This window comes from Scyliorhinus torazame, chromosome 18 (genome assembly GCF_047496885.1).
Source record: "Scyliorhinus torazame isolate Kashiwa2021f chromosome 18, sScyTor2.1, whole genome shotgun sequence".
In the NCBI taxonomy this organism is placed as follows: domain Eukaryota; kingdom Metazoa; phylum Chordata; class Chondrichthyes; order Carcharhiniformes; family Scyliorhinidae; genus Scyliorhinus; species Scyliorhinus torazame.
The window spans coordinates 101,947,364-101,968,421 of NC_092724.1; the positions used below are offsets into that span (position 1 = coordinate 101,947,364).

At 48.5% G+C, this 21,058-nt stretch overlaps 1 protein-coding gene across 11 annotated transcripts in view; it reads left to right on the forward strand.

The window, feature by feature from the left end:
* LOC140395389 (putative uncharacterized protein MYH16) overlaps positions 1–21,058 on the forward strand; it is a 459,619-nt gene that overhangs the window by 418,433 nt on the left and 20,128 nt on the right. For all 11 annotated transcript variants that reach the window (XM_072483089.1, XM_072483086.1, XM_072483088.1 and 8 more), the window contains 6 exons: positions 4,660–4,763; positions 7,242–7,434; positions 13,540–13,743; positions 15,367–15,492; positions 19,705–19,875; positions 20,274–20,474. In XM_072483089.1, the coding sequence (XP_072339190.1) occupies positions 4,660–4,763; positions 7,242–7,434; positions 13,540–13,743; positions 15,367–15,492; positions 19,705–19,875; positions 20,274–20,474 (999 nt within the window). The remainder of the gene's footprint in view (positions 1–4,659; positions 4,764–7,241; positions 7,435–13,539; positions 13,744–15,366; positions 15,493–19,704; positions 19,876–20,273; positions 20,475–21,058) is intronic.

A 21,058-nucleotide genomic window follows, 5' to 3' on the forward strand; every position in this document is an offset into this window, starting at 1 on the left:
TCTATGGACGTGGAAAAGGAAGGAAAATTCCCTGGCCAGCGGCCTGGCAAACCTCCATGGATCCACTCCCTCCATCTGGCCCATAAACCCCCTGAACACCTTGGCCGCAGCCGGCCTCTTACCCGTCCTGGACCTAGAACTGTCCAGTGCTGGGTCCAGCAACGTGTTGAAGTCCGCCCCCATTATCAAGCTTCCTACCTCCAGATCCGGAATCCGACCCAGCATGCGTTTCATAAATCCGGCATCATCCCAATTCGGGGCACATACGTTCACCAGTACCACCCGCACCCCCTGCAACCTACCACTCACCATCACATATCGACCTACATTATCCACTACAATATTCAGTGCCTCGAACGACACCCGCTTCCCCACCAGTATTGCAACCCCTCTGTTCTTCGCATCCAGTCCTGAATGAAAGACCTGCCCTACCCTTTCCCTTTGTTAGCCTAACCTGATCTGCCACCTTCAAATGTGTCTCCTGGAGCATAACCACGTCTGCCTTCAGTCCCTTTAAGTGCGCGAGCACCCGGCCCTCTTGACCGGCCTGTTCAGGCTCCTCACATTCCATTCCAATTTATCAGCTGGATCGGGGGGCTACTCGCCCTGACGACTAGCCATCTCCTTTTCTAGGCCAGCCACACGCCCACGCCTCCCGCACCCTCCAGTCCCCCAGGCGGCGGACCCACACCCCGACTACCTCTCCTACTTCCAGCTCCCTTTTGGCCAATGCAGCAGCAACCCAGTTCCCACTCCTCCCCCCCCTCCCCCACGCTAGATCCTCATCTAGCCATTTTGCTCCCCCCATGACACTCCCGTAAGTCAGCTGACTCCTGCTGACCCCGGCCTCTCCCGCCATTCCATTGACCCCCCAGTGTGAGAATCCCCCCACCCCTTGGCAGTCACTGTGCACTCCTCTCCAGCACCGCCGTTCCCCCCCCGGCCCCGCCCCCATCCTTCCCTAACACGGGAAAAAGCCCGCGCTTTCCTGAGCCGGCCCCGCCTCCTCTGACACAGCTCCTTTTTGCGGCCTTACCCCAACTCCCCATCCCTGGCCTCCACCACACCCCCCTCTTCCTCCATGGGGCCCTGCCCCTCCAACACCGACGCCCATACTCTCCTACAGCCCCCACATCAAATCCATTCACCCATCCCCACCCAGCACTCAAACAAAAAGAACATTCCCCAAACGCGGTAAACACAGTAAACATCCCCCCATGACAAACCCTCAATTTGTGTCCAACTTTTCAGTCTGTATAAAGTTCCATGCCTCATCAGGCGTTTCAAAATAGTGGTGCTGATCTTGGAACGTGACCCACAATCGCGCTGGCTGCAGCATCCCGAACTTCACCCCCTTCCGATGGAGCACCACCTTAGACCGGTTGAAACCAACCCTCTTCTTAGCCATCTCCGCACTCCAGTCCTGATAAATTCGGAGCTCCGTCTTCTCCCACCTGCTGCTCCGCTCTTTTTTGGCCCATCTCAGGACACACTCTCTGTCCATAAAGTGGTGGAACCTCACCACTACAGCCCTTGGTGGCTCGTTGGCTTTGGGTCTCCTTGCCAGGACCCGATGAGCCCCATCCAGCTCCAGGGGCCTCGGGAAAGCCCCCGCGCCCATCAGCGAATTGAGCATCGTGCTCATATATGCCCCGGCATCGGGCCCCTCCACTCCTTCAGGGAGACCCAGAATCCGAAGATTCTTCCTCCTCGACCTATTCTCCAGGTCCTCGAATTTTTCCGCCCACCTCTTGTGCAGCGCCTCGTGTGCTCCACCTTCACTGCCAGGCCCAATATCTCGTCCTCGTTCTCCGAAGCTTTTTGCCGCACCTCCCGGATCGCCGCCCCTTGGGCCTTCTGGGTCTCCACAAGCTTCTCAATCGCCGCCTTCATTGGCGCCAGCATTTCTGTCTTCAGCTCCTCAAAGCAGCGTTTAAGAAACTCCTGCTGCTCCTGCGACCACTGCGCCCACGCTGCTTGGTCTCCACCCGCCGCCATCTTTCTTTTTCTCCCTTCGCACTTTTTGCTGCACCAGGATCACATTTTTAGCCGCTCCACTCCTGGTCCAAACAATATAATGTCGGGGGGACCCTGCTGTCACCTTCCCACACTGGAAGCCGTCGAACAATTGCCATTGGGGCCCCTCTGAAGACCCCAAAAGTCCGTTCACGGCGGGAGCTGCCGAACGTGCAACCTACCTAGGCATAGCCGCAACCGGAAGTCCCTTTCCCTTTATACTTGTCGATCGCCTCTTTGCTCTCTCCTTCTTGAGCCTTGACAATAGATGCTAATTGGTGGAAATGTCTTTATAAGCCTTTCAAAGGCTTTCAGATATTCGATAGCTCAGTAACGATGCTCCCATTTAATTTCCAACATCCCTTCGAATTTACCCACACACAGTTTTCCTTTCCACTGCTAGTGTTCTTCCTATGTTCAGCGAAATCCCCATCTGGAACTATGTACAATTCTGATAATGAGTTGAATTAAGAAAATTGGATGTGATTCACAAACTTCCCTTTGTTCGAGAGAGAGCGATGCCCAATTTTATTCATTGGATGTCAACTGTCAACAACAGAAAATCATGAGCGAGTATCATGCATTTTCAGATCAGGTAGGGTTGCTAGATGAAGAGTAAATACACTTTTTTCTTTGTTAAAGTCTGCATGGATACAACGGACAAATTCGATAAGAGTGCACATTTATATGATCATGTTCAAAAGTACACGCGCAGTTGGAGTCATACTTGACACAAAGGAAGATGGTTGTGGTGGTTCGAGGTCAATCATCTCAGTCCCAGAACATCACTGCAGGTGCTCCTAGGGTAGTGTCCTAGGCCCAACCATCTTCAACTGCTTCTTCAATTACCTTCTCTCCATCGCAAGGCTAGAAGTGGGGATGTTTAGTGATTGCACGATGTTCAGTTCCATTCGCAACTCCACAGATACTGAAGCAGTGTGTGTGCATAGGCAGCAAGACCTGGACAATATCCAGGCTTGGGCTGATATTTGGCAAGTAAAATTTGCACCACACAAGCCAGACAATGGCCATCTCCACCAAGAGTGAATCTAACTATTTCCCCTTGACATTCAATGGCATTACCATCACTGAATCCCCCACTATCAATATCCTGGGGATTACCATTGACCAGAAACTGAACTGGATCAGCCAACTGTGGCTACAAGACCAGGTCAGAGATGGGGGGTTCTGAGGAAAGTAACTCATTTCCACCATCCAGAAGGCACAAGTCAGGAGTGTAATTAAATACTCTCCCTTTGCCTGAATAATTGCAGCTCCACCAACACTACAGAAGCTATACATCATCCAACAAAGAAGTGTACTTGATTGGAAACCCCCCCCCCCCCCCCCCCCCCCCCCACCCCCTCAACTGCTGGTGCACTGTGGCAGCAATGTGTACCATATACACTCGATTGTCACTGGACCAAAATCCTGAATCTCCTTTCCTAACAGCACTGTGAATGCACATATACCAGATAGACTGTAGTAGTTCACGGTGGCAGCTCACCACCACCTTCTCAAGGGCATTTAGCCATGGGCAATAAATGTTGGCTTTTCCATCGGCATAACGTCCCATGAAAGAATAAAAAATATCTTACCTCGGAATATTATGGTTACTCTTTGGTATAAGCACATGGGCTGTTGTGACTGAGTATTATGTTACAATTGTGGGTGTGATACATTGGCGGGGCTGATTTTCCAGAGTCAATGACACCTTTATAGTGTAGTTTTTCGGATTATTACGGTACATTTATATGGGTCACGGTATCTGAATATTACAGTACATGTACTGGGGGGTGTTTTCTGATTATTACATATGTTTACTTGATAGCTTTTTCTGAGTTTTACTGGACATTTAGAGGTTTTTTTTGATTATTATGGTACATTTACAAGGATAGTATTTTTCTGAAAATTATGGTGCATTTTTCTGAGCCGTTTTTCTGAATGTTGCGGTACATTGCAGGAATTATTATTCAGAAAATTAGGGTACATTTATGGGTCAGTATTTCTGCGTATTATGATACATTTAGAGAGTAGTTTTTCTGAGTTTTACAGTACATTTACTGAGGTTTTTTGGAAAATAATTATCCATTTACAGGATAGTTTTTCTGATTATTACAGTGCATTTACAGGACAGTTTTTCTGAATATTACAGTACATTTACAGGCTAGTTTTTCTGAATATTACAGTACATTTACAGGCTAGCTTTGCTGAGCATTACGGTATATTTACAGGATAGTTTTTTCTGAATATTGCAGTACATTTACATGATCATTTTTCTGAATATTACGGTACATTTACAGGCTAGTTTTTCTGAATATTATGTTATACTTACAGGTTAGTTTTTCTGAATATTACAGTACATCTACAAGCTAGTTTTTCTGAATATTACGGTGCATTTACAGGTTCGTTTTTCTGAATATTATGGTACACTTACAGGTTAGTTTTTCTGAATATTATGGTACACTTACAGGCAAATCTTTCTGAACATTATGGTACATTCACAGGCTATTTGTTCTGAGTATTTTGGCACATTTATGTTTTTTTTCGAGATATTACTGTTCCATGCACTGAGCCATTATTTGCTAATTACTGACTGTGGATTGTTATCTATTTAGCTGACTGCTGTTCTCCTGGTTTTAGGCTGAAGAGAGTAAAGTGGTTCGATTGCAGCTTGAGCTGACCCAAGTGAAGGCAGAGATTGACCGTAGAATCCAGGAGAAGGAAGAGGAGTTTGAGGCAACGCGGTAATCTCATTTTCTTTCCACAATATTTAATCGGCATTAGTGTACTGAGTTCAAACACTGTTTCAATTCAACACAGATTGGGGTAACAGGAACATCAAAACAGATAGTTTCATGTCACTCATGAGTTGGCAGAGCCTGGAGGAGCACCCCCTTGTCCTAATGTAATCAGGGACGGAATTCTCCCATTGGCGGAACTGGAAAATTAACAGACCTTTGAACAGCTCTGCCCCTTTCGTGACGGACTGCTAAAATTCCACCCTAGGTCTGGCCATGTGCCTGAAATCATGTGACCTCCAGGGCTACGAACGAAGTGCTACAAAACGGGAGTAGCCTGGAGGGCATGTTTCTCCACTGGCACAAACTAAATGGGCAGAATGGCCTCCTTGTGTGCTGTCAATGTGTCTAAACTTTCAGAATTTTCTAACTATCTGAAAAGGAGGAAAGCGCAGGGATGTAGGAAGAGGGCGGGGAAATGACAACGCATGGATTGCTCAATCAGTGTTGGGTGGGGGAGGCACTGGCAAAATTACCTTCTCATGGCCCAAGAGGATGGAGGGAGGCTATAATAACTCTATGACTGAACTGAGATCAGCTAAATCAACACAGACTGGAGTTAAAACCAGGGGCCTTTTCCAACCTGTGTTGGTCAACTCTGCACCACAAAATGTTTTGTGTAGGAAACTATACGGTAGGTAAATGTGGGCTTGAATTAAGGAGAAAAATACAGAACAAATAGACCACTCGACAGCCCAATGCTTTCATTTATGAAGTTTGTAAAAAGTATATAACCAATGTTGAAAATTCAAGGAACTGAACATGACAGCATACGATCTATGGACTTTCAGTAGTCCTTTAATTTTTAAAATATATTATTCTTTCATGATATGTGGGCGTCGCTGGATAGCCCAGCACATGTCGTTCATCCCTAATTCCCCTTCAGAAGGTGGTGATGATCTGCCTTCTTGGACCTCTGCAGTCCCTGTGGTGTAGATGCACCCACTTTGCTGTTCGGGAGGGAGTTCCAGGATTTTGTCCCAGTGACAGTGAAAGAACGGCAGGGATATATTTCCAAGTCGGGATGGTGCGTGACTTGGAGGGGAACTTGCAAGCGGTGGTGCTCCCATGCGTCTGCGGCCCTAGTCCTTCCAGATTGGGGTTTGGAAGGTGCCATCGAAGAAATTAAGGAGAGCTGCATTTTGCAATGTATTGTAACTATTTGATGTTTAAATATTCATAACTGTAAACATTTGATTATTTTATACTTTATATTATTGATCGTCCTTAGCTATGCTCAAAATTATGATTACTTATTTTATTTGTATCGACATCAGAATTCAGCCCCATGCTGCCATCCTCAGTTTGATTCAGTACGTCTTTCTATGGTGGGCAGTAGTGTGCGTTTTCTCGGATCAATGTTTTGCCCTCAAAGCTTCAGCAGCTCATCCGAAATGAATTGCCACCTGCCTCTCATGCCTGATAAAGTATCTGTTTCTAGCCTTTGCTCACTTTTCTCTTCTTCCCTTCTGTCTTCCATAACTCCTGCTTGGATACCTCCCTCCCTCCTGCGGTAAGTCTGAAGCATGCACTTTATTCTTTGCAGTTTTCCCCATTTAGAAGCTTTCTGACCCCGCAGCAGCTTCAGAGGCTGTCATGTGTTCCTGTCTTTGCGATTCGGGTGATGAGGATCCATTTATTGTTGAGAGTTCACGAGGCGAGACAAAGCCGAGGTCCAGGATAGGAGCAGAGTAGAGAAGAGGAGGAAGATCGAGGAACATGAGCTCGATTGGTCACCAAGAATTGGCTTTTAAAATCTTTAGATTGCATTACGAAGGGAATTCAAAAGTGAAGAGACAAAAGTGCAATTCGAGAGCCCCAGGAAGGAATACGTTGGAGCAGCAGCAGCTTATAATCCCAGGTCACCTTTAACAGGACGTTATCGAACAACATTTGTCACTGATCCACAAAATAAGATGTCAGGACAGATGCCCAGAAGCCTGATCTGATAACCGTTTTAAGGATTGTCTAAAAGCAGAAGCGATGGAGGGCGGGGAGGTTTAGGAAGGGAATTGCTGAGTTAGGGACCTCCGTCAGCATGGCCACCCAATGGTGGAATGATAAAAATCAGGGATGCACAAGAGACCAGAACTGGAAGAGTGAAGAGAGCTTGGAGGGTTGGATCAGATTACTGAGATGGGGAGGAGCGAGGGTTTCAAAAGAAGGATACAATTTTAAAATCAAGGTGTCGCTGGACTGGGAACCAATATGGGTCAGCGAGTGCGGGGTGGATAGGACTTGGTGCAAGTTAAAGTGTGGGCAGCAGAGTTTTGAGCGAGCTTGAGTTTGCCTGTTGACACTCATTGATGGCTTTGTTGCCTGGGGTCATGGGCGGCCATTTCCTCCACTTTGCTTTGCTGCTTGAAAGGGTTTTCCCATTGCCTCAGGCCTTTCCAATGACTGGACTATGTTTTACCCATCAAGGAAAAACCACCAGCGAGCTCTGGATTCGTTGCAAGCCAGTCTTGATGCGGAGGTGAAAGGACGCGGGGAGGCACTGAGAGTAAAGAAGAAGCTGGAGAGTGACCTGAATGAGCTGGAAATCCAACTGGACCAGGGGAACAAGAACAACAGCGAGCTCATGAAGTTATTGAAGAAGATGCAACAACAGACAAAGGTGAGGCAAGAGCTGAACGCTGCAGGAGTAACAGCGTCCAATATCGAATGGGGATAGTTTAAGATGGAGAACAGCTAACAATATCAGTGGGGGGGGGGGGGGGGGGGGGGGAGGGGGGGGGGGGGAACTGGTCCACCTTATCTCATCCATTTGGAACTTCAAAAAATGAAGATGAATTGTAGGCTTGTGTGGTAACTGTCACGGGACCCAATTGATCTCCCCATGGGACTCAATGGAATACCAGCTTCCCCGCTATTGGGGGGAGGCCCATCAGCTGGGGCTCATAGAATCAACCCTTAAAAGCCGGCCCGGATTGGGACCGGCATGATCGGTCGTCCTGGTTGGTGCTGTATGCCACATTGCACCCTTTTCTTTTGGCTGAAAATAAACCACCATTTTGATCCACCTTCCCGGGTCTCCTGAGCTTTTATGGTTCGTATATAACACCAGACAAAGGACTTGCAATTGCAGTTCTGAGACCGTTTACCGGACTAATGCCCTGCATGAGTGGGCTGCCTTATGAGGAAGGGTTGGGAAGGCTAGGCTTGTATCCACTGGGGTTTAGAAGATTAAGAGGCAAATTGATTGTAATATAAAAGATCCTGAGGAGATCTTGATAGGATGGATGTGGAGAGGATGCTTCCTCTTGTGGGAGAATCTAAAACTAGGGGGTCATTGGTGGAAACTCCAGGGTAACCTTATCTAGAACTTGCATTTATGTAGCACCTCTCATAACTTCAGTACATCTGAGGAAGGGGAAAAAAGGAAGTGAACCCTGCATCGGGATCCCACTACCTCGAAGCAGAAGCTCACAGCCCAAAGCCGACATCACCCACAAATTGAGGGAGAGCTGTTGTCGAGACATGCAAGTGCTTTTAAGCTAATGAAGTATTTTACAAACACAGTCGCTGTTGTAATATAAGACTGTTGTTTAATATCTTGAATATTTTTGTACGTGCCTCATTCCGTCGTCTCCTCTCAAGATCAGAGACCCCTTTTCTCCAGCTTATCAGCAGAACTTTGGTGCTAGGGACCTTCCAGGTATTTTCTGCATGGTCTGAAGATGTTTCCGACCTTTTAGTGTTCATTGTGGGAACAGTCTTGACAAGACGCGATTGAGGACATTTTGTCCAGAAATTACCGTTGCACACTCTCCTTTATAGTTTCCATTTTTTTCCCATCCTGCTTTTAAAACGCTTTCTTTTCTGAGCCCTTCCCAGAATCTAGCTGAGAGGCTGAGCAAAATGATGAACCTCCTGCCGGGTAGTCTGGAAACCAGTCAGTGAAGGGAGCACAGAGCCCACCCTGAGGATTTTCTGCTGTCAGTGCTTGACCTCTGCTCAAACTCTGCCCCTGACATGAGCGAGTGAGATTCACAGTGTCAGTCTGTTTGAAACCATGGGCATAAGTTCCTGCTTCACCAATCTCTGCATTCAATGTGGGGTGTCAAAAGGAAATGCCGCCCATCTTTTTCATTTTCTCTGTTGCTGGAAGCTAAGGGAGCCCATATGTTTCTATTTTCCCTCTTACCCATTTGGCCAATTTTTCATTTGTATGACAACTTGTTATTGAAGCAGTCTTTATCATATTTCATCCACATTATATCAACGGTTTCCTATCAAACGGGTTCATTTGGTTTTCCTGAAAAAATGGCGTGCTGGGAATGTTACATTTCTTCAAATACTTCTGAAATTTTGAGGGTTTTAGACTCTTGTTTGCCGGTACTTCCCTGCATATAACAATAAATGGGCTTTGAATCCTGATTTGCGTTGGCACAATTAACAAAGCCATACCTCAAGAAATCATCTTTATTCTGTATTGTTCATGATTTCATTTTTCCTTTGTTAAAAACGATCTATCTTCACTTCTTCACAATCCTGTTGCCTTGCTCGCTCGCAGTTAGAAAATGGAGGATTGCGTGATTTTGCGCCAAAGGCACGGACATACAAGGCACATGACCTGCACTCTTCCACTGCTTTTGGCCTCAAGACTGCGCCATTCAAGTTAAAAGCTGGTCATGGCCGACATTCTTAATTTAAAAGCCAGTTGTGGCCATTGGGCGCTTCTCCGGCGATCGGGAACACCGAGATTGATCGCTCCGTGACCCTCCTGTCACCCGCCGGTGACCCACCTGCAGGTCGTAACCTACAGTTTGAAAAACCTTATCCTTCATTACAACAGTGACTGCACTTGGAAAATACTTAATTTGCTGTAAAGTGCTTTGGGAACATCCTAAGTTGTGAAAGTCGCGATATAAATGTGAGTTATTTTTAACAAATACATGTTGTACCGTTTGTTTACTAGAGAGAGCTAGGAGGAGTTTCAGCGGAAATCACAACCACTGGGAACTTCCTTCCCCTTAAATACCTCCGCAAACAATGGCCTCAATATTTACAAAACATTAGGGAGCCAAAAATGGCCAAAGATCGCCAACGGAGTTCCTTTTTTAGAGTACCCAATTCTTTTTTTTTCAATTAAGAGGCAATTTAGCGTGGGCAACCCACCTATCCTGTACATCTTTGAGTTGTGGGGGTGGGACCCACGCAGACTCTGGGTGAATCTGCAAACTGCACACGGACAGTGACCCAGGGCTGGGATCGAACCATGGTCCTCGGTGCTGTCAGGCAGCAATGCTAACCACTGTGCCACCGTGCTGCCCTCTGACGGAATTCCAATTGATTTGAACAGCAGGACCTCTTCAAAATGTTTAGCATGATCTCCATTTTCCTGACAACCAACAAATGATGAACCCGGCTGGTGAACTGGAGGGAACAACCCAGTTTACCACACCTTGCGAGATCTAACGCGATCCTGCGAGACGTCGTGATATGAATCCCACCCATTGTGGACGGGATCACTTTCTAGAAAATCTGCATATTAGAGTGAGACAGCTAGTCTCACTGTAATATGCTCTCCCACAATCTAACCAAGGCATGGGATCTAACCCCCTCGCCTTGGAGAACTCGGGCATGCGTCATTCAGAGCTGGTCTCCACAAACGGGTGCCAGACTGAATGGCGCTCGTGGGGGTCCCTCAGGTGTTTGGAGGCCACCAGGTGCTTACCTTCTGGGCAGGGTGACACCCTGGCACTGTTTGTGCCACCTGGGCACCCTGGCAGTTCCACTAGGGTGTCAGCCTGGCACTGCAACGGTGACCTGGTGGCAGGGGCACTGCCAGGCATGGCGGAGATCAGGCCCAGGTGAGACCTGCGCAGGTGTGGGGGCAGAACCCAGGACCCCCATAGAGGTGAGTTGGCCTTAGGGGGGTTTGTGGGTTGCACATGGGGTTTAAAAATGGTGTCCCAATCTTCTCCCTGCATTGAGGAGTTCCGGCGACCGGAGCTCTTCAGTGGAGAAAACAGAACCAAGAGCGGCCTCGGCCGCGCGTTCCCCACTGAAGCCCCCAATCTACCCAAATGGCAGTCCGATAATGTCATCTTTCACGGTGCTCCAAGCGCTAATCGCGCGCTATGGGACTTTGTTCCCATTCGGGTAGATCTGGCCCAATGTCTCCAAGAGGCCAGGAGACCTGCCCAATGCTGCTGAAGTTCTCACTTTCAAGAAGCCTCCACTTCACTTTCTTGACATATTCCTTGTTTTTTTCAAAAGCGCATTCCCATTTTCCTCATCACCCACAGCGGGAAATGTCCTTCTAGATTAGCACTCACCCACTTGCAAACAGACCGCACCTTAATTTCAATTTCATTTGTCATTCTTAAATAATGTGTTGCAGGCATTGGCATGAGTTCTCAGCCAGAGTTACGAATAGGCCTTGCCTGTTGTGAGTGTGCAGACAGTCTGGGGTCAGCCGATGCAGGCTGGGTTTGCTACTGGGAGATATGACTGCACAGTAACAGGCACACTCCCTTCAGACCTGGCACCTCAATTCAGCAGTAAAGCACAATGTGACGGAGTAATCGCATGTTTATCCTCCGTCTCTCTCCCCACTGCAAAGCACATATTTAAAATATGCTCCTTCACATCGTCTCTGTTTTAATTCCTCATGACTGCAACACGCCTGTCGGCATCAATGCAACTTTACCTGACTCGGTCATGTTGACAATCTGCAGCTCCGAAGGTGCAATGCAATAATTGTGGTTAAACTGCAGGCGCATCCTGAGAATGGACAGTGTGTTTTATGGGCATGTGTGTCACATGGTTAAGAATAACTAAACCGTTCTCTGCACAGGGGTAGCGATAAGATCATAGAATCCCTACAGTGTAGAAGACGGCCATTCAGCCCATCGAGTCTGCACCAACCCTCCGAAACAGCACCATACCTAAGCCCAGTCGCCCGCCCTATCCCCTTCACCCCACCTAACCTGCACACCTTTGGACTGGGAGGAAACTGGAACACCCCGAGGAAACCCACGAAGACACGGAGAATGTGCAAACTTGACGCGGGCAGTAACCCGAGGTTGGAATCGAACCCCTGGTGCTGTGAGGCAGCAGTGCTAACCACTGTGCCACCGTGACATCCTGATAAACAGTGCGTCACTGTAAAATGTGTAAACGTCAGTATCCCGGGAATCTGGAACATTAGAAGTCATATTATTAGTCTTCCAACGTAGTAAAGCTTCAACCAGAAGCAGAATTCCCAAAACTACAACTACAAGTGAATTTGCTTTGAAGTTTGCCCTCTAAGTAAGACTCTAACCATAGTAAATACGATGTTCTGGAGCAATCGATTCAGCTGAAAAAAATGGGTGGGCCATGGAATTGTTTGTCTCATTGAAATGTGTGCCGTGTTACTGAAAAGATTGGGACCACTGGTCTCGGCCAATCCCCAATTTACACATCCACCAGGTGGTGCTGTGCACCAGCTCCTGCTCTCGCATTAAAATATGACAGTCTGTTTAAAATGTCAGGGTGCTCCCATCCCTCAGTTCCTGAGACTCCCGCATTATTTTTCCAGGGCAGACCAGTTGTTCTCCGCATTTTCCTTCCCATGTTGTTCAAGCTCATCGTTGTTACCGAGGTGATAATAGAACTGGCCACGACATGAAAAACCATAGAAAAGATCTCAGAACGTTATTGCCGTCCTGCCTTTACGTTCTACAGAATATTGTGAAGTGTTGGAAGGGGTTCTCAGACTGATTAACAGCGTGACCGGTCCCCCCAATGCGAATGCTCCTTCCTTTGACTGTAATCATGTAACCAGCCCATAGGGTGGTCAGTCCTATTATACCGCGGCACATTCCTTGGGGGTGCCATTGACCCATGTGATTACGAAGGAGTGGACAGTCACCAGACAGAAGCGCCCCGTAAGATTTTAATCCATCTCCACCCGCCGGTCCTTTTGCGAGTGAGCTCTGAAGGGTACATCTTCTTCGATATTGCTGAAAAGAGAGACGCATTGCTGGAGTTTTTGTTTTGTCTTCCAGGACAAGTATAAGAATGCCAAATTTCAATCACAACAATTTATACTAGAGGAGAAAGGATGCTGATTGGTTTCCAATTTGACCCTGATTGGCTGAGGTGTTGCCATAGAGAAAATGTTGGGGAATGATTCGCTCCCCAAGGTCCCGGGTAATTAAAAAATGGTGTTGGGGGGGGGGGGGGGGGGGGGGAGCGGCGGCTTGACCACATTCCTTTTTCTCACAGAGGAAGGGCCACTGTGTATGACTGACTTCATCTTCTCTCCCAAAGGTCAAAGGGCCAGTTCCAGCTCCCAGTACTGACTCTCAGCCAAACCCTCAGAACAGACGATCATTTAATATAACATTTTGGTTAATGTTTGCGGGAACTTCCCGTGCACAGATTGGTTGCCCTGTACGTTACGGCAAGGATCCAAAGATGTGTGGGTTAGGTTAAGGGTTTTTTGGGATAGGGCGTGGGTTTGGGTAGGGTGCTCTTACAGGGGGCCAGTACAAACTCGATGGGCCAAATGGCCTTCTTCTGCACTGAAGGGATTCTATGATCGCACTACAAAACGAAGCACGTCAATGGCTGCAAAGCGGTTGGGACACCCTGCGGTGCTGAAGGGCGCTACACAAATGCAAGCTCTTTCGTTTCTGTAAACCCTGGCAGACGGTTGGCATGGCAGCTGCTTCCTTGAGCAGCTGGGTGGTTGGTGTTGAAAGAACTGTGTTACTGTGTTACCCAGGATGTGCAGACCCAGATGGAGGATGACGCCCGACAGCATGAGGAACTCCGAGAGCAGTACAGCCTGATGGAGCGACGCTGCAGCGTGTTATCCACGGAGCTGGAGGAAACCCGCAGCGCCCTGGACATGACTGACCGGGCACGCAAAATCCTGGAGCAAGAACTAATGGAGATGACCGATAAATACAACGAGATTAACACACAGGTAAGGAGAGCAGGTCTAGAATGGCAGACTGGGACAGGGAAAGCTGTATCGAAAGCTGAGCACTTGAAACCATTTGAATTCCTCAAAATAGGTTTTGGAAGTGACAACTTGGTTTATTGAAAATAATCACCATAGCGGCAGGTAACAAATTCATGAACCTAATAAAACATAATCATAATTTATAATAACATAGCTATAGGCAATTATCGTTAAAGTAAAAACAAGTTAGGGTGGAGCACTGAGGACCCGGGTTCGATCCTAGCCCTGAGTCACTGTCCGTGTGGAGTTTGCACATTCTCCCCGATCTGCGTGGGTCTCACCCGCACAACCTAAAGATGTGCAGGGTAGGTGGATTGGCCACGCTAAATTGCCCCTTAATTGGACAAATTTTTAAAAACAAATCATAAAATAATAAAGGGATTACATGATTATGCATATTTTGTACATAAATAATTGCGATACAGTGCAAAATGCATCTCTCATTAATACATAGAATAAATATGAACGATCTACTGCACACTGCATTTTGTGTGACAGTCCGCCGTGCTAATTGGATCCTCGCCATTTGATGACGTTAAAACAAAGACCTCCTTTGCTGGAGAAAGTTGATTGGCTTAGTTCACTGTTCACATTATTCTAACATCCCAGTGTCCCAGTCGTCCCCATTTATAGGTGTACAAATACCTGTCACCGGTCCAACAAGGTAATTGCCGGAAACCGTAACAGTGTAATTAGTAAGACATCAACATGTAGATCATAAGTTGTCAGGTTGAAATCATTAAATTCCCAATCATTTACACATAAGTTGTGAGTTTTATAAAGTAGAGGGTTGGGCTGCCTGATAGTTTGTGAGCTCCAAATTTTATTTGTGGACTGTTTTTTTTCCCCCAGCTTCAATTCCATTGCACATTTATCTTTTTGTGGTTGTGGCAAGAAATAGTGACAGTGGGAGGTGGGATTCTGTGGTGTAATACAGCCCCTCCAGCCTGTTCAGGCATTCACACGATGGTCGATCTGTATCCTAAGTCTATTTATCCACCTTGATTCCATAACTCTTTAATACCCCTGCCTAACAAAACTCATTGAACTCAGTTTTGACATTTTCAGTTGTTGTCCCCCCCCCCCCCCCCCCCTCAACAACTGCAATGTGGTTGGCTCATAAAAGTGCCCTCTGGCCGAGCAAGCCAATCAGTTCAAGGGCAATTAGGGATGGGCAATAAATGCTGGCCCAGCCTGCGACGCCCACATCCCATCAAATAATCTTTTTAAACTTAAGCCTACTCTGTGCACCCTATCCTTGTAATTTACCCCTCTATATCACATGGTATATTGCAAGTACCACATGAGGAAGATAGGGGAGGGTTGGGGGGGTGGGGGGGTTTGGGGGGGGGGGGTTATAAACTAGGGGAAAGTGGGACTGCAGGGTGTCCAAGAAATGAAAGGCGCAGCGATTTCGGTATCCAACTATGAGTAAACCTAGTGACTGTCTTCAGCTGCAATTCTTCTATTGACATAACTGAACCAGGGTGAGATTGCAACCAGGATTCTTGGGAAAGTCCCATCAGAAATTCCAAGATTTTCCATGGAAACCTGACTAATTTGCCCTTTTGTTTCCTTTCCCAGTTTCAAGGAGCTACTGTCCTCAAACGTAAACTGGAATCAGACCTGCAGCAGCTGAGGGCTGAGTATGAGGAGTTGACGAGTGAATTGAGAGGCACAGACGATAAGGCAAAGAAGATGGTTTGTGAGGTCAGTGCTTCTCCCTGGGGAATGCTGCACGGGGATCTTATTCATTGGATTGGGGGATTTTCTGCAAGAATTTTGCCCCCCCCCCCCTCCCGTTGATGTGAATGATGACACTGCTGGCGAAAGGCAATGCTTTAAGTTTGGGGAAATTTAGTGCCCATATGGAGCAGATATGAAGAGGAGCTGATGTGCCCCCCATCTACCACCTCCCAACCCACTCAGTCATTTGCCCATAATTCCCACAGCCATGAACCCTCATTGTCTTCTACTGAGGGAGCGCTGCACTATTGGAGGACCAGTACTGAGGAAGTGCTGCTCAGTCAGAGGGTCAATAATGAGTGAATACTACACTGTCAGAGGGTCAATACTGAGGGAATACTGCAGTCAGAGGGTTAGTACTGTAGGAGTGCTGCACAGTCAGAAGGTCAATACTGAGAAAGTGCTGTACAGTCAGAGGGTCAATACTGAGGGAGGGCTGCACAGTCAGAGGGTCAGTACTGAGGAAGTGCTGCACAGTCAGAGGGTCAATAATGAGGGAATTCTACACAGAGGGTCAATACTGAGGGAATACTGCAGTCAGAGGGTAAGTACTGTAGGAGTGCTGCACAGTCGGAGGGTCAATACTGAGGGAGGGCTGCACAGTCAGAGGGTAAGTACTGAGGGAGGGCTGCACGGTGGGGCAATACTGAGAAGTACTGCACAATCAGAAGGTCAGTCTGAAGGTATGCTGCACTATCACAGGATCAGTACTAAGGGAGTGCTGCACTGTCAGAAGGTCAGTACTGAGGGAGCGCTAAGAGGGTCAGTACTGAGGGAGTGCTGTACTGTCAGAGGGTCAGTACTGCCCTGTCAGAGGGTCAGTACTGATGGAGTGCTGCCCTGTCAGAGGATCAGCACTGAGGGAGTGCTTGTACTGTCAGAGGGTCAGTACTGCTCTGTCAGAGGGTCAGTACTGATGGAGTGCTGCCCTGTCAGAGGATCAGCACTGAGGGAGTGCTGCCCTGTCAGAGGGTCAGTACTGAGGAATGCTGCCCTGTCAGAGGATCAGCACTGAGGGAGTGCTGTACTGTCAGAGGGTCAGTACTGCTCTGTCAGAGAATCAGCATTGAGGGAATGCTGCCCTGTCAGAGGGTCAGTACTGAGGGAGTGCTGCCCTGTCAGAGGGTCAGTACTGAGGGAAAGCTGCACTGTCCTGGTAGATCTTGATCCTTGAAGACTGGCTCTTCATTGCCACTGAGAGATTCAGAGGTCAGATATCTGCTAGACAAACATTCAGTGCTCCATAAGCTCACCGAGATCTGGGAAGGAAAATAACAAGCAGAAATTAACCCTAAATTTAGCGGGAAGGTACAGGAATGTGCAATACCATAGATAGTGTACCCAAAATCTCCAGGCTTGTGGAAACAATGGGTCACCTATCGCCCCACCATTTACCCAGCAGCAGTGCAGGTCAGCATGCGGTTGCTGTTCATGCCCAGAATCAGGTTTTGTGTTTCAGTTCACTCTAAATAGTGCAGAATATAATGAGTCTGCCAGCTGGCTCTGATGGTAAATTGTTTGTGCATCTTTTGCGGCTCTGCGTGTCATCGGAGCTGCCTCGATTGAATGACTGCCCTTGATCCATCCCTTCCAGCAATTGAATGTGCTGCATGGAATCCTGAGCTGGCCAGCAGGTGGCAGTGCCGCTCCATGCTGCAGGAGGATGGCAGCAGCTGCCAGCAGCAGTGGCCTGTCTTGGGGGTTTAGCTGGATGGCACTTTGCTGCTGGGTGATGTGTCCACAGAACAGAACCTTTATTATGTCCGTGCGGGTTGTATTTTAATGATAAGGAGCCGAAGGGCATTTTGTTTTTACAAAAAAGGCACGTGCAAACATTTACTGCTTTAAACACAGCTAGAGATAGTTTTGAAACTTGTTCTGTCACAAGGTAAAACTGTTAATTATGAGCAATGGGGCAGGTGCCTCCCCGGTGCATGAGGGTGCGGGTCTGTACCCAGTGCCAATCACACTGAGACCAGTGCGGAGTGCAAACTGTCAGTTCGAGAGTAAGACATCCTGGGGTCTTGATTTCCAGTGGGGGAGGGGTGCTGGGTGCGGTGGAGTTAAATTGGGAACCGAGAGGGAGTGACCACAGGCTGCTCCCAAACGGCTCCCAGATCCGTGTGTGTTCTGAGGAGATGCATGAACGTGTGCACCTGTCCCTCCCTCCCTCTCTCTCTCCCTCCCTCCCTCTCTCTCTCCCAGACTGGGTGTCTCGGGAGCAATTTGAGTTCACAGCTGAAAGCCTCATTGGTCCCGGTGGGAATTGCCGATCGCTGCAACATGATCCCCGGCACTCGGATTGCATTCCAATTTCGAGCCAAAGCCCATTTCAGCAAATCCCTTGATCCTGACACCGCCCCCCGCCCCCCCCCCCCCGAGCGCTCTCGATATCCTTCCCATTCCCTGGGAATTCGAGCTGGCAGTGCCTCGAATGGGTGTGAATAAACGGGTCACATATGAAGTCAGGGATCTGTGACTGGCCTCCAGCATCTGCAAGGAAGGGGAAATGAAGAGGCTCCAGCATCAGCCCTCAACCCCCCCCCCCCCCCCCACCCTGTGCACCTGGTTTTCCCCATTTACCCCCTCCCCCTCCAACAACACATTCTGTCTAGTTGCCCCCTCGCTGTCAAACCATTGCCCCCACCCACCCACCCCACCCCACAGTGATTGCCCCTTTTTTTAATGTGAAGGTGAAACCTAAAATTAAAATCCACTCGAGGAGTTTCAGTGTTCGGCCCTGGTGTCAGCCCCCTTGTTTTGTGGCCTTTTCTCTAACCTCCCTATTTAACTTGTTTTTTATTTCCAAATTTTTAGTATTCCATTTGGGAGCTGGGTGCAACTTTTTTTTTAAAAAGAGGTCATCATTTTTTTTCATTCATTCATGGGACCTGGGATGTGGGCTCCGCTGGCAAGGGCAGCATTTATTGCCTATCTCTAGTTGCCCTTCAGAAGGTGGTGGTGAGCTGCCTTCTTGAAGCGCTGCAGTCCCTCAGGTGTAGGTCCACCCACTGTGCTGTTAGGGAGGGGGTTCCAGAGTTTTGACACAGCGACAGTGAAGGAATGGCTAATATATTTCCAAGTCAGGATGGTGAGTGACTTGGAGGGGAGCCTCCAGGTGGTGGGGATCCCAGGTATCTGCTGCTCTTATCTTTCCAGATGGTAGTGGTTATGGGGTTGGAAGGTGCTGTCTGAGGAGCTGCTTGCAGGTTCACCAGTGAAGAAAATGGCCGATTCACATTGAGCTGATGCAGGTACAGGCTGACTGGAGATATGGGCACTGTCAGCCAGCTATTAACATTGTATCAGCAGTGTCACAATGGGTGGCATTCCTGCCTCTTGAGTCAGTAGGTTGCGGGTTCAAATCCCCCTCCAGGGTCATGATTAATTAATCTAAGCCAGTGAAGAACTATTGGAGGAGTCATCCTTCAGATAAAACCCTAAACCCAAAAAAATGTTCCTGGGTGCTTTGGGCAATGTTTATCTCTCGACTGACATCGCTAAAAATACATGCAGCGGAATTCTCCGTCGGCGGGATGCTGCGGTAAGCCGGCAGCGCACCCACGCCCGCAGGTTTCCCGACGGCGCGAGGTGGCCACAATGGGGAACAGAGAATCCCACGTGGGAAAAGTGCGGCTGGCGGACCAGAGAATCCGGCCCATCCATGATCTGTCTCATTCAAAAGTAAAATTCCGGTGGATGCTTGAACTCTGAATTAAAACCAGTTGTTAATATTCCAGTAAATGGGAGTTAATTCTCTTTCTCTCCGCTGTTCGACCTGCTGAGCATTTCCAGCTCCTGGTTCATCTCACTGTTGCTGTGCAAATTGGCTGCTGTCACAACGGTGCTTCATTGGCTTTCGAGCACTTTGAGGCCATCCTGAAGCAGCAGATGTCTCTCCTCTGCTGTGGGGAAGGAATTCCTGAGCGCCACCTCTGTTCAGAAATCATGAAAGTGTTGTAAACTCTCAAACGAAACGTACCTTGGGCTGATCAGTCTCTAAGAGAGAGGAGGGGAGGGGGGGCGGGGAGAGAAAGGTGGCTGACTATTTCGGATGGGACGAACATTCTGAGCATGGGTTCATGCCCATTCACAGATCAATCACCAGGGGGCAGTGTTGGCCTGCGTGTGGCGCTGCGAGAGGTTTTAAAGTGACCTGCCTGTGTTGTGTTTTAGGTTGTCAGGCTAGCCGAGGAGCTGCATCACGAGCAGGAGCACACCCTGCACCTGGAGAGGGTAAAGAAGGGACTGGAGGCACAGGTCAAGGACTTAAACGTGAAACTGGAAGAGGCCGACCACTTGGCCCTGAAAGGAGGGAAGAAAATCATTCAGAAACTGGAAGGTCGGGTAAGAACACGGGAGTCGGATAAACCCTAGAACTCGTCGGGAGTTATTGACTTAACATGGGTAAGAGGGGTCAGCCCGTCGAGAGGTACGGTCGGTTCCCACCTGGAAGAAGCTGAGCGGACACTGGGGTAGTGTAAAGGTTAAGCTGGCGGACATTATGAATCAGCAAACCTTTCGCGACAGGCGGCAAGTTTCGATTTGCGTGAAAAATAAAATGCTTCCCTGATTTCACTCCTAAAATGAGGGCCACTTCGATCATCAGTTTTTATCTTTAAGAAGCCACGTGTCGCTTGACACAGTGATGGGGTTGCAGCTGCTCGAGGCTGTGGTTTCTGACGGTGAAGTTGGGTGGGTTGGAGACTGTACGCTGCTGACTGCTGCCTCGCTCTTTGTAACAGGTGAAAGAACTGGAGGTGGAACTGGACGCAGAACAAAAGCGTCATGGGGAGACGGTGAAGACTCTCCGCAAGAATGAGCGCCGGCTGAAGGAACTGGTGTTCCAGGCAGAGGAGGATCAGAAAAACCAGCACCGTATGCAAGAGCTGGTCGAGAGGCTCCAGAACAAGCTCAAGGCCTACAAGAGGCAGCTGGAGGAAGCAGTAAGTGTGGATCGCCTCTTACCCTGGCAGCTTCAGCTGCTGAACTGGGCAATTCGGAGGTTCTGATGCAAGCCTTTTCCACTCAGAAAACTCATTTATTATTGTCCCTTTGTGTGGCCTCATTGGCAAGGCCAGTAGTTAAAGGCCAGTAGTTATTGCCCTTGAAGTTGGTGGGTGAGCTGCCTTCTTGAATTGCTGCAGTCCGTGTGGTGTAGATACACCTACTGCTGTTACCGGGGGCGGGGGGGGGGGGGGGGGGGGGCGGGCGGTGCATGTCAGGACTTTGACCCCGCGACAGTGAAGGAAGAGTGATATAGTTCCAAGTCAGGATGATGTGTGTGTTGTAGCTGATGGTGTTCCCGCGCATCCACTGCCCTTGTCCTTCTAGGAGGTAGAACGTGTGTGTTTGGAAGATGCTGTCTGTAAGGAGGCTTGGCAAATTGCTGCAGTGCATCTTGTAGATGGTACACCCGCTGCTGCCACTCAACAGGAGGGAGTGAATGTTGTAGTTGGCAGGTGGGGTGCCAATCAAACAGGCTGCTTTGTCCGAAATGTTTTCAAGCTTCTTGTGAGCTGAAGCGCCC